Below are 11,991 nucleotides of genomic sequence, written 5' to 3'. Positions count from 1 at the left end.
TTCTAAACAGTTTCTTCAGGGTTCCTCAGGCTTTCACTGACACTCTTTTCAAAGTCCTTTCAACTTCTGTTTACTGTTCTCTTCCAAATTCACCCCCACGTTTCAGGTGTTTGTTACAGCTGCACTCCACTTCCAGGTATCAAAGTCTGTAATGTAAAAAAAATAGGTAATTTCACATAGAATTCACAATTCACATACCTTAAAATTCAACCTTTAAAGTGTACTGTACAATTTAGTGGTTTTAGTATAATCACAAGATTGTGTACCCATTCAATTCCAGAACATCTTCACCCAAAAAAGAAATCCTATACCCATTAACATTTGCTCTGCATTCCTGTCTACTCCCGGGCCCTGGCAACCACCAATCTACTCTCTGTCTCTTTGGATTTGCCTATTATGGATGTTTCATGTAAGTAGAATCATATAATATGTGGCCTTCTGTGTCTGGCTTCTTTTATTTAGCGTAATGAGCATTAATTATCTATTGCTGCATAACAAACTACCCCATCTCACAAATTCTCTGTTTCATAAGTTCTGGGAGCAGTTTAGCTGAATAGTTCTAGCTCACGGTCTCTCCTGTGGCTGCAGACAAGATGTCAGCAGGAGTTTCAGTCACCTGAAGGCTTGACTGAGGCTAGAGGATCTCATTCCAAGATAGTTCACCCATGTGGCTATAGGCAAGAGGCTTCTGTTACTTGCTGGCTTTGGGGAACAGGTCTCAATGTCTCACTTCATGGACTTCGCCATAGGTCTGCTTGACTGTCCTATGGCTTCCCTCAGATTGAGTGATTAAAGAGAGAAACAAGGCAAAAGCCACAGTGTCTTTCATAATCTTCCCTTGGAGGTCGTCATACACTATCACCTATGCCAAATTCTACTGGTCACACAGACCCACCCTGATTCAATGTGGGAGAAGGCTACACAAAGGCTAAATACCAGAAGATAGGGTTCATTGGGAACTATCTTGGAGACTGGCTCCATGGATGGCTTATTGTAGTGTTGAGGTACTGGGAAATACTGCGTAACAGCCATAGATGACGAATATTGGAGACTGAATTCAGGAAAATTCAAAAAGAAATCAAAGTTTTTATACAGTCTAATAAAAGAGGGCTTTTCTATAGTTCTGAGCTCTCAGCCTGTTTCTTCACTCCACTTTGATCTGTGAAGGTAAGTAGATGGATATTTCTGAGGGGTCAAAGTACAGAGAAAGCAGCTCCCTACAACAGATGCATTTCATCTCCTTATTTCTTTCTGGCTTCTCCTGACCTTTAGGTCTTCTATTCATATTTGTCAAATTTTTCGATCCATGCTGTCTTTGATAAATATAAAATGCCTTCCTTTAATGTTATTCTAAATTTTAAACATTAAATATTGTGACTAAAAGCAAATCAAATTAATGGCAATTTAAAAAATACTTACGATATTGGCAGATACATGTTTTTAGTTTGATCATGTGATATCAATGTGAGCTTTGAACCTTAGCACAGACCACAGAGCGAACTGCTTGGAGCTGCCAAGGAGGTGACATTTACATTGGGAGAGGAGGGAAGAGCATTGTCTGGGTGTCTGGGAGAAGTGCAGCGTGACTGAACTGTCTGTGCAGGAAGAGCCACGAAGTGTGAAGAGCCCTGTGAAGTTAGTGAATGTGCATTATGAGCAGGATACTTGCTTTAGACTGGTTTTTCACCTTTTAGAATTCTTGTTGAAGCTTGGAGAAGAGCTGGGAATCTTCTCAGAAAATGAACCAATGTACAAACATCAGGGGTTCACAGACCTCAGATGGAATTCCTGTCTGCTATGATAACTTATTTTCTTACTTAATATTGTTAGAAACAGCATTGATAAATTTCTACATCTTCCGAAGTGGTAATTCTGGTGTGGCTGATCCTTAATATTAGGGAAAAGAACACAAGAGAACTTGACACAAATTTCTTGTGTTTTAGTTTTTTTTTTTTCCTGAAATTTACAACTTGTCAAGGTGATTATTGACAACAAATGATTTGCTTTACCTTCCTATCACAGAATACAAAAGTTTAAAATTCTACCCCAGATTTGAAAGCTGAGATTATGGAAATATGTCTTTGTAATTTTTAATAGAAAAAACATAGATGGGTTAGAGTTCATTGTTGCATTTTATAAAGAAAAAAGATTACTTTTATAGAATAATAACCTCACCTTGTAACCTTTTAGGATTTTACAGCTACATTTTCATAACTATAGGCTTAAAGAATTATATTGTTATTTGCTATTGATTCAGGTTCAAATAGTCTGAGTTCTGTTTCTTAGAGGATACCAGAATAGCTAATTGATCTTTTATTTTGTGAAAAAAAAAAATACTAGAAAGCACAAAAGGTTCACATGGCAAATACCCATATAATCCCAATACCCAGAATTTAAAATGTTAACATTTAGTCAAATTTTCTTCATTTAAAAAATACTAGGGACTTCCCTGGTGGTGCAGTGGTTAAGACTCCGTATCCTGGTCCAGGAACTAGATCCCGCATGCATGCCACAACTAAGAGTTTACATGCCACAGCTAAGGAGCCCACGTGCTGCGACTAAGACCCGGTGCAACCAAATAAATAAATATTTTAAAAAATACTAATAGATAAAACATACTAGATAAAGCTGAAGACTCCTAGAACCACCACCCAAAGTCCCACTCCTTTTGCCCTGCAGGAATCTGCTGTCAGGAGTTGGGGTATATCCTTCCAGTCCCTTATTTAATACTTTCACAGCCAAGTATATATATTCATATCTGATATAGTATTAAATTGTATTATTTACATTTACACAAATAGCACCATAGTATAGATGTTTTCTACACTCTCCTTTTAAACTTAACATTGTTTTGTGATCTGGTCAAGTTGGTAAATATAAATTCAGTTTAACTGCTATGAAATATTACACTGTATGACTATATCACATTATACTATCCATTTTCTTATTGATGGATTTTTTTTACTATTATATGCAGTGCTATAAGGAACATCCTTTGACCGTATGAAATTGCAGTTTTTCTACCTCAAAAATGCATGAATATAAACAATTTTATATGGTTGAACCTAATTCTATTGTTTATATGACAACACTGACTTTCAATTTTTGACTATGCAATGGATGGGAAATGGTATCTGGTTGTTTTTACTTGCATTTACCTATTGTTAGTGAAGTTAGACCTATTTTCATATGTTCATTGGCCATCTGGATTTCCTCTAATGTAAATTTCCCACTTATATTCTGTGCTCATCCAGAATAGGGAAATGAATACAGCATTTCTTTAAGAATTGATTGTGGACATGTTCATGGGTTAGAGAATGAATAACCTTGATAAATATTGGAGTTCTCCCAACATGTGGTAAAAATTTTAATAGCCACAAATTCCTCCCATTCCATTGTGCATGCTCCGTTGCAATGTGATTTTGCCTCTCTTCTCAACCAGAGGTGGTGTCTATTTCTCCACTCCCTTGAACCAGAGGTGGCCTTGTGACTTGCTTTGACCCAGGGAAATGATGTTGCACAAGTTCCAGCGCTTAGGCTTCAAGAGGCCATCAAACTTGCATCTTCACCCTCCAAGAACACTGCCCCCAAGACGGCCACGTAAGGAAACCAGACTACCTTACTGGATAACCCAGCTGACGGCCAGTACCAGACATGTGACTGAAGCCATCTTGGACCTTCCAGTCCAGTTGAGCCTCCATGCATGAGTGAGCCCAGGTAAGACCAACCCACAGAATCATGAAAAAGAATGTCATCATTATTTTAAGCCACTAAATTTTGGGGTGACTTCATTTGCAGCAATAGTTAACTATGCTCCAGTGTGGTAATGAAGTGGGTAAATAATTTGGAAGAAAAAAACAGAACTTGAAAGTGCTTGATTTTGAATACACAGGATCCTTTTTTATTTAAAAGAATACTATTAACAGAGTATTTACTATGTGTCAGGCATTGTGCTAAGCACTTTATATATGTTATCTTCAAAACAACCCGATTAAATAGAAATTATTGTACTTATTTTGCCCAAAGTCACACAAGCATTAACCATTAGAACTCATTTCAAATTCAGGCATATCTGACTCAACAGCCTGTTCTAAAATTATCTTGTCTTCCCATAAAAAAAGCATCTCTAAAAATTTACAGACCCAATAAAAGGACAGTTAGTGGCATGCAATTTTATAGATGGAGTGCTTAGCAAAAATTAAAAAGTCACATAAAATGAATAAAAAAACATGTATTGGGATTTTAATTAGTAAATCTGGCTGCAAATAAAAAATACACTTTTGTTATTAATATGCAAATTAAAGACAAAGATGGCACAGTAGAGTCATGCTTTTACACACCCCCTCTCTTATATACATAGCATGATATATAAAATGTGAAATGAAAAAGACACTCATGGACTTCAGAATACAAAACATCGACCAGGGCTGAAGCTGGCGTCTCCTGAGCTCTGGGTCCAGAAGGCAGTGGCAGCTCCAGTATTCTGTTCCTGTAGAATAAGTGAAACTAAACCTGCTTCCCTAAGAAAAATGTAAAATGTAGGCTTTTAACTAAATCGGACAGGACTAGTCTCCCTAATTTTTTTCTAATGTGAGGATTTGCTAGGTAAGAAAATAACAGTCAACCTGGTATAGGTCTGCTATGAATATTGGGGTACATGTATCCTTTCGAATTATGGTTTTTCTCCAGATATCAATATATGCCCAGGTGTGGGATTGTTGGATCAAATGGTAACTCTATTTTTAGTTTTTTAAGGAAACTCCATACTGTTTTCCATATCTAATTAGATAAATTAGACTTCATAAAAATTTAAAATGTTTGTGTTTCTAAGGACAAAAGGTGAAAAGACAACCTACAGAATGGGAGAAAATATTTGCAAACCATGTATATAAGGGATTTGTATCTAAAATACGTAAGAACTCTTACAACTCAAAAATAAAAAGGCAACCCAGTTAACAATGGGCAAAGGATCTGAATAGACATTTCTCCAAAGAAGATACACAAATAGCCAATAAGCACATTTAAATATGGTCAACATCATTAGTCATCAGGGAAATACACATCAAACCCTAATGAGATAACTTCACACACACTAAGATGCCTATAATCAAAAAAATAGACAATAGCAAGTATTGGCAAGGATGTAGGAAATTGGAATGCTTGTGCATTGCTAGTAGGAATGTAAAATAGTGCAGCTGCTTTGGAAAACAGGCAGTTTCTCAACAAGCTAAATACAGAGTTACTGTATGACCGAGCAATTCCACTCCTAAGTATATACCCAAGAGAATTTAAAACATGTCTACAGGGCTTCCCTGGTGGTGCAGTGGTTGAGAGTCCACCTGCCGATGCAGGGGACACAGGTTCGTGCCCCGGTCCGGGAAGATCCCACATGCTGCAGAGCGGCTGGGCCCGTGAGCCATGGCTGAGCCTGCGCGTCCAGAGCCTGTGCCCCGCAATGGGAGAGGCCACAACAGTGAGAGGCCCGCGTACCGCACACACACAAAAAGCATGTCTACACAAAAATGTGTACACAGAAGTTCACAGCAGCATTATTTATAGTAGCCAAAAGGTGAAGACAACCCAAATGTCCATCAACTGATTAATAGATAAACGAAATTTATATTCTTTTTTTCTTTCTAAATAGGTTTTTTTTGTTTGTTTTTGGCTGCGTTGGGTCTTCGTTGCTGCGCGCGGGCTTTCTCTAGTGGCAGCTAGTGGAGGCTACTCTTTGTTGCGGTGCGCAGGCTTCTCCTTGCAGTGGCTTCTCTTGTTGCAGAACACAGGATCTAGGTACGGGGGCTCTAGAGCGCAGGCTCAGTAGTTGTGGCGCACGGGCTTAGTTGCTCCGCAGCACATGGGATCTTCCCAGACCAGGGCTTGAACCCATGTCCCCTGCATTGGCAGGCGGATTCTTAACCACTGTGCTACCAGGGAAGTCCAAAATGTATATTCTTACAACAGAATATTATTCAGTCAAAAAGGAGATGAAGTACTGATACATGCATGAATGGCCATGATATACATTATGCTAGTGAAGGAAGCCAGACACAATAGGCCACATATTGTATGATCCCATTTATATAAAATGTCCAGAGTAGGCAAGTCCAAGGAGATAGAAAGTCTGTTAGTGGTTGCCAGGAGCTGGGAGGAGGAAGAAATGGGGAGTGAATGCTAATGAGTATGGAGTTTCCTTTTGGAGAGATGAAAATTGTCAGGGATTAGATAGTGGTAGTGGTTGTACAACGTTGTGAATATACTAAAAAACCACTGAAATTTACACGGTAAAGTGTTGAATTTTATGGTATCTACATTATATCTCAAACCAAAAAAAACTGACCTTTATCAGGTGACTTACAGGGGCAACCAGATAAGAAACCGTTTGTCACCCGACCAGGTCAGAAGCCAAGAATTTCATTTTATTTTTAATTATCTTTATGTAACCTTTTTTTTTTAATTTATGGAAGAGATATAAGGTTTTTTTAAAAAATACATTTACATTAAAAAATGAAGACAGGGCTTCCCTGGTGGCGCAGTGGTTGAGAGTCTGCCTGCCGATGCAGGGGACACGGGTTCGTGCCCCGGTCCGGGAAGATCCCACATGCCACGGAGCGGCTGGGCCCGTGAGCCATGGCCGCTGAGCCTGCTCAATGAAGACAATATAAATAATAGTATTAAAGAAAAAAATTCAGTAAATAATGTATGTTGCAAACCTTGAAGTTTGGAAAAGTCTGAGTGTTCTCTACTGAGCATTTTTCAAACCCAGTAGTATGTTTAGATTAATAATGAAGTAAAACTTAATATATCATTCAGTTCCCAGTGCCAAGTATCTCTTTAAATTAATCCTTAGATAGGTTCTTTAAAGTACAATACTTTCTTCCAATACTATTTCCAAGAAAATTTTCAGGAATTTGCTCCTTATTTACCACAGATTTTTCCAAGGTTCCTAAACTGTGCAAGCTGAGGTGGCTTGGAGCATCATGGGAGAAACATTGATACTTGACATCTTTTGGATACCATGCAAACTTCTAGTTCCAGGTAATTGTTACATTAGATAGCCCCACATTCCCTTTGATGATGTATCTTTGTGAAGCTGGGTTTTGGGCCATTGCTGTGATAAAAAGCTAGTACTATGCAAAAATCAATGTGAAACAAAATGAGGATGGCTGTGTCCAACATGATCCCAATTTTGAGAAACTGCAGTGCCCAAAAGGCACACTCATTCCATTAGTAGGTAATTTAAGAATGAGGTAAAAATTATCACTTTGCTTTTAATTTATGTGTTCTTTTTTTTCAAATGGTTACTACAGTTGCTAGAACCTAACTACTTAATAAATTTAACTGTTAGGTATTTCTTTTGGCCAGGGGACTCCATGAAAAAATTACTGAGACTAAAGATGCCATAAACCAAGAAAGTTTGGGAAGCTCTGAGTTATTTATTTCTCCATATATTAAATACGCTCCAAACTTTCCATAGTTCTTCAGTTCTCATGCAACATTCCTCTGATATACCAATCCGTATGTTAAAGGATCAGTCTCTCGGATTGGGGGTGTATATATGTAGGAACACCTCTTGATAGGAAATGACTGTCTTCAGTGCCTGCCTTAAAGGTAACAGGTAAAAGAGAAGCAGTTATCTTCCCAATCTAATGAGCAGTCATATAGGTGCTAGAGAGGGAAAGATACACTCTACCCCCTAACTCCCGAGGGCCACTTCATAAACCGTAAAAGTGACAATGAGATAACAACCACTCAACACATTTTTCAGTCAGGAGTGCTCACCTGTCTGGACCAGAGAATTCAATACCATCTACTGCCCCCTGCCAGAACATCCCAGGTAAATCATGCTACTCCTGATTTCTCCTCTCAAATTTTCTGCCCCAAAACGAGCTTTCTATAACTCAGACCCCAGCTGCAGTTACTGTACTAAAGTATACAGTATTTATGGGCATATAAATCCAAGGCATTACACTGTGATTGGTACTGCATTAAATATGTACTTCTATAAATGTTTCCATAGTTACAATACCAAAACTATATTTAGAATTAATAAATAATGAACTTCTTTCCATTTGTATTTAGCCCCCTCACGTAAATTTGGAAAAGGACTGAAAATCAAATAAAGTTTCTACTCCTGAAGCGAGACACAAACTAATCAGAATACCCTTTTAAAAATGTTTAAACCAAATTCATATACACAGCATATATAAATGTATAGTACATTAACACATACTTGAAAAAAAGTTTGCCCATAATCAAAACTTTATTGAAAAACTGACACCAAAATAGGAGAGCGCTGTTGTATACCTTACAAAATTAAACATAATTACATTATCTTGGTAGATTAACTGGAATTACTGAACTGATAAGGCTTTCTGTGATAGAACACAAATTCAGGAAGTTGTGTGCATCATTAGTGTTGCTTTCTTCTAAATGAACACCCTGCAAAGGAATCACAAGAGCACATTAAACACAAGTCTGTTCTATCTTTGGTACAGTTTTAATGACAAAAAATACTTTTTACATAAAAGCTTAAGTTTTAGAAATAGTAGAGCAATATTCATATATAGGTTATTTATTTTTTTTATACCAGAAATTTGCTAAAAGATATCTTTTATATTTGAATTTACTCTGATGTGACTGTCACTCCCGATTCTCAAATGTTATAATGGAGTTCAAGAAAATAATTCTGATTAGAGTTCATTTCAGATCTTTTAGGATAATTCTGGTACAGATGCACCCTTTTAATCATCTGTCAGCACATGGACACAAAGTTCTAAAATCATGGCATGATATAAAGGTTTTGGCAATCTTGCAAGTACATTTTTAAGAGCAATACTGCATTTAAATATTGTGCTAATTTCAGTTAGATCTCACAAAGTCACACCAAATAGATCTTGGATTTATTGGCAATCCACTTATAACTCTTCCAATGAGAATAACATGGAATTCACAGCTCCTCAAAATACCACAAGCAAATTTCAAATATCACTATTGAACTGTAAATCTCTAAGTACTACTATGGAAAATTATATACATACGTATTATTTTTTCTTCACAAAAGTGAAAGAATTAAAATTAGACTATATTAATCATAAGTTGCTCAGAGAAATCAAACCTCTGACATTTTCATTATAGTTATCTGTTGCTTAGCTAGCAATGATTAAAACTATCTTAAATCATATGTACCAAGTACATTTGAAACAAAATATTTACAGGAGAAATTTTTAAATCCTATGTTTTTAGATATCTTATGTATTTATTCTTTTGCTCCATTCTGATTTATGTCTAACATTCCAAGTTAAGCAAACTGACTAAATACAACAGAATCAGGTGCTCTAAACTAAGAAAAATAATAGATAAAGCAATTCTTTACAAGGTCAAGAGTACAAATTTATCTAATTGAACAGGGCACTCTTTACTAAAAGAGCAATAAAAGAATTATTTTGGTAATTATGAATTCAAGATTTCTTTTAAACTGATTTTTAGTAAAGAGAGATCTTAAAATCATAAAATCTGATCACTGGGTTAGAAAATGCCAAATGATTTACCTTCTGTGAGTCTGGCCTTTCCTCCTGTCGGCTGGCACAACACGGTTGAACAACCTACACAAAGCACCACTGTCTGAGCATGGCTGAAAACCGTGGTAATCTTGTAGCAGCCTGAAAAAGGGAAGTGTTAAAAGTGAAAAGCAGAAAAAAACACAGTACCTGTTCAACATATTTCTAGTAAAGACCCTGTAAAAGATTAGGAACTTCAGTGCTGTGCAGTAGCAAGCCATGTATGTAACAAACTTTTCTAGTAGCCACATTAAAAACAAGTTTTTTTAAAGGTGAAATTAATAATATATTCTACTGAACCTCAGTATTTCCAAAATATTATCATTTCACCATATAATCAAAGCCTTTTTGTTTTCAATGCTACATCTTAAAAATCTGGTGTATATTTCACACTTAAAGATACAGCATTAAAAAAAAAGATACAGCATGGTGACTATAGTTAATAATAATACCATATTGAATATTTTATAGTTGCTAAGAGTATATCTTAAAAGTTCTTATCACAAGAAAAAAAAATTTTGTAACTATGTATGGTGACAGATATTAACTAGACTTATTGTGGTGATCATTTCCCAATATATACAAATATGGAATCATGAGGTCACACACCGGAAACTAATATATTGTTTTATGTCAATTATACCTCAAGAAGAAAAGAATGAGAAAGAATTTTTCCATTTTGACTAGCCACATTTCAAGTGCTCAGTAGCCACATATGGCTAATGACCACCATACCGGACCCTGCAGCTTTCCACTGAAGAATCAATATACTTTTCATTGCATCGTGAAAAAGAAAACTTATCATCTGAACAGCTTAAAGACTTAGTAAGTCCAACGTCATGTCCCCTGTGGAGTCCCATTTTCACACACACACACCCCCACCACCCAGATGTTTCTAAAGTGGTTTATTATGGAAATAACCCTTATGACATTCCAATTCTGTAATCCCACTTCGGGTCCTAATATCGAAACATACACAACACACTATGAGTAACCCTTACAGAGAAATTCTGTAAGTAATTCTTATAGAAATTTTCCTTAGGAAAGGAGTTAAAGTCTGAAATTTTACCTGGACATTTTACATCCATAAAATAAGAATTTGGACTTTGAACCAGCCGTTTCTTCTTATGTTTTTTCTTTTCCTCTTCCAAGGAAGGATGCAGTAAATCTCTAGCCAACTGAATAAAAAAGCATATTATTACTACTAGAATGACACCACAACTCTGGCCGATTTAACCATATGTGAAATATACATGCAAAAATAGGAATAACAGTCATATTCAGCAGACAACACTTTAGATGTTACTTATTTTAAAGCCTGTTAACTTGCATCAACACTTTTTTATAATGCTTGTGTTCTCCAAGTTCCGGTTAAGGGGAACGATCAGGAAACATGTGGTAAGGTTAGCTCCGTTCTTCTTAACTAATAACAGTCGCCAGTGAAAATAAAACTGTGGTGCTAAGTAAGAACGTGATCCGGACCCTGGACCCGCTGAGAGTACAAGTCGCTGAGGTAGACCCGGCGAATGCCAACACCGAGGTGATTTCTGCCCCCAGGGTTCAACATCTGCTAAGAACTCTTTTAAGTGGCTGACGCGAGACGGTCCTTAATAATTTGTAAGGCAACTGCGAAGACAGTTTCCAAAAAGGAAACAAGTAGGAAATCGCTTCCAAAAGAAGGCACCGGGGGTTAAGACCCACGAAGCAAAAGAAGAGCAAGAAGACTTCAGCGGTCACAGCCTCGCGGGTTCCCACCGAAACCCAGGAGGGCTGACTAAGGTACCCGGGGAGCTGTCCCCTCCCAGCCATCGACTCCAGACTGCACCCAGGGCGGCGCCGGGTGCAGTCCCAACGGCTCCACGCCCAGGCAGGGCCCGACTTGCCGCGCCGCCGGGCAAGTCCCAACAAGTCCACCACGCGCGAAAGAGCCGCGGGATCCGAGCCGCCGAGCCGCGTTCGGCCGGGAGCCCCGGGGGCCCGCGGAGCCATCGAGCTAGCCCGCCCCTGGGGCCCCTCGGCCTACAGAGAAGGCAGACACAAACGCGAAGCCCGAAAGTAAACAACTCACAGGCATGTTGATCCTTTCGCAAGCCCAGCCCGTGCAGATCTCTAAGGCGACACCCCAAGCAAGCAGCACGCGACCGGGAGCGCGGCGTCAACTTCCGGGATAGAGGAGACTGGGAGGAGCGGAGCGGCAGGCCCGTTGACTCTAGGCGCTCCTCTCTGTGGTGAGGGCTGGCTCCGGCCGGGGTCCGCGGGCGGCGGGCGAGGGGAGGTGCCGAGCCCCTAGCCCTTTCGAGTTCCAAAGCCCGCGAACCTAACGGGCTCCTGGGCCAAGGCCGCCGTCCCCAGGGCTTCGCCCTGGGCAAGTGGTTCCTGGAGCCAGGCTCAGGCGGTGCACGCCCGGATGGGAAGCCCCCTCGGGCTTCGGGAG

At 38.8% G+C, this 11,991-nt stretch overlaps 1 protein-coding gene and 1 long non-coding RNA gene across 3 annotated transcripts; one reads left to right on the top strand and one right to left on the bottom strand.

Annotated features, from left to right (window-relative positions):
* The first annotated feature begins 84 nt into the window (after positions 1 to 84).
* Positions 85 to 8,128, top strand: LOC112393132 (uncharacterized). The gene is made up of 3 exons (XR_003001835.1): positions 85 to 409; positions 3,443 to 3,717; positions 6,929 to 8,128. It is a non-coding gene; the product is annotated as an uncharacterized LOC112393132 (long non-coding RNA).
* A 109-nt stretch (positions 8,129 to 8,237) lies between these two features.
* RPS27L (ribosomal protein S27 like) lies at positions 8,238 to 11,736 on the bottom strand. Of its 2 annotated transcripts, none has more exons than XM_024735198.1 (4): positions 11,313 to 11,598; positions 10,627 to 10,735; positions 9,549 to 9,659; positions 8,238 to 8,439 (listed from the first exon to the last, which is right to left on the bottom strand). In XM_024735198.1, exons 1-4 carry the CDS (start codon positions 11,544 to 11,546, stop codon positions 8,411 to 8,413), a joined length of 483 nt encoding a protein of 160 aa, XP_024590966.1. In that variant the 5' UTR covers positions 11,547 to 11,598; the 3' UTR covers positions 8,238 to 8,410. The 2 variants fall into 2 exon arrangements, with proteins under 2 accessions (XP_024590966.1, XP_024590965.1); XM_024735197.1 differs by lacking the exon at positions 11,313 to 11,598 and adding an exon at positions 11,626 to 11,736 and having other exon boundaries at positions 8,242 to 8,439.
* Between the last annotated feature and the right edge of the window lie 255 nt (positions 11,737 to 11,991).

The sequence above is a fragment of the Neophocaena asiaeorientalis genome, unplaced genomic scaffold (genome assembly GCF_003031525.2).
Source record: "Neophocaena asiaeorientalis asiaeorientalis breed wild unplaced genomic scaffold, Neophocaena_asiaeorientalis_V1.1 scaffold264, whole genome shotgun sequence".
NCBI lineage: Eukaryota > Metazoa > Chordata > Mammalia > Artiodactyla > Phocoenidae > Neophocaena > Neophocaena asiaeorientalis.
This window is presented reverse-complemented; position numbering and strand designations above follow the sequence as displayed.

Excerpts from the sequence above, each read along its gene's own strand:
- RPS27L (XM_024735198.1), bottom strand. The coding sequence starts at position 11,546 with ATGGCTCCGCGGGCCCCCGGGGCTCCCGGCCGAACGCGGCTCGGCGGC. Across the intron at positions 10,736-11,312 it reads GTCAGCCCTCCTGGGTTTCG|TTGGCTAGAGATTTACTGCA; the intron begins GTGGGAACCCGC and ends TTTTTTATTCAG. Across the intron at positions 9,660-10,626 it reads TATGGATGTAAAATGTCCAG|GCTGCTACAAGATTACCACG; the intron begins GTAAAATTTCAG and ends TCCCTTTTTCAG.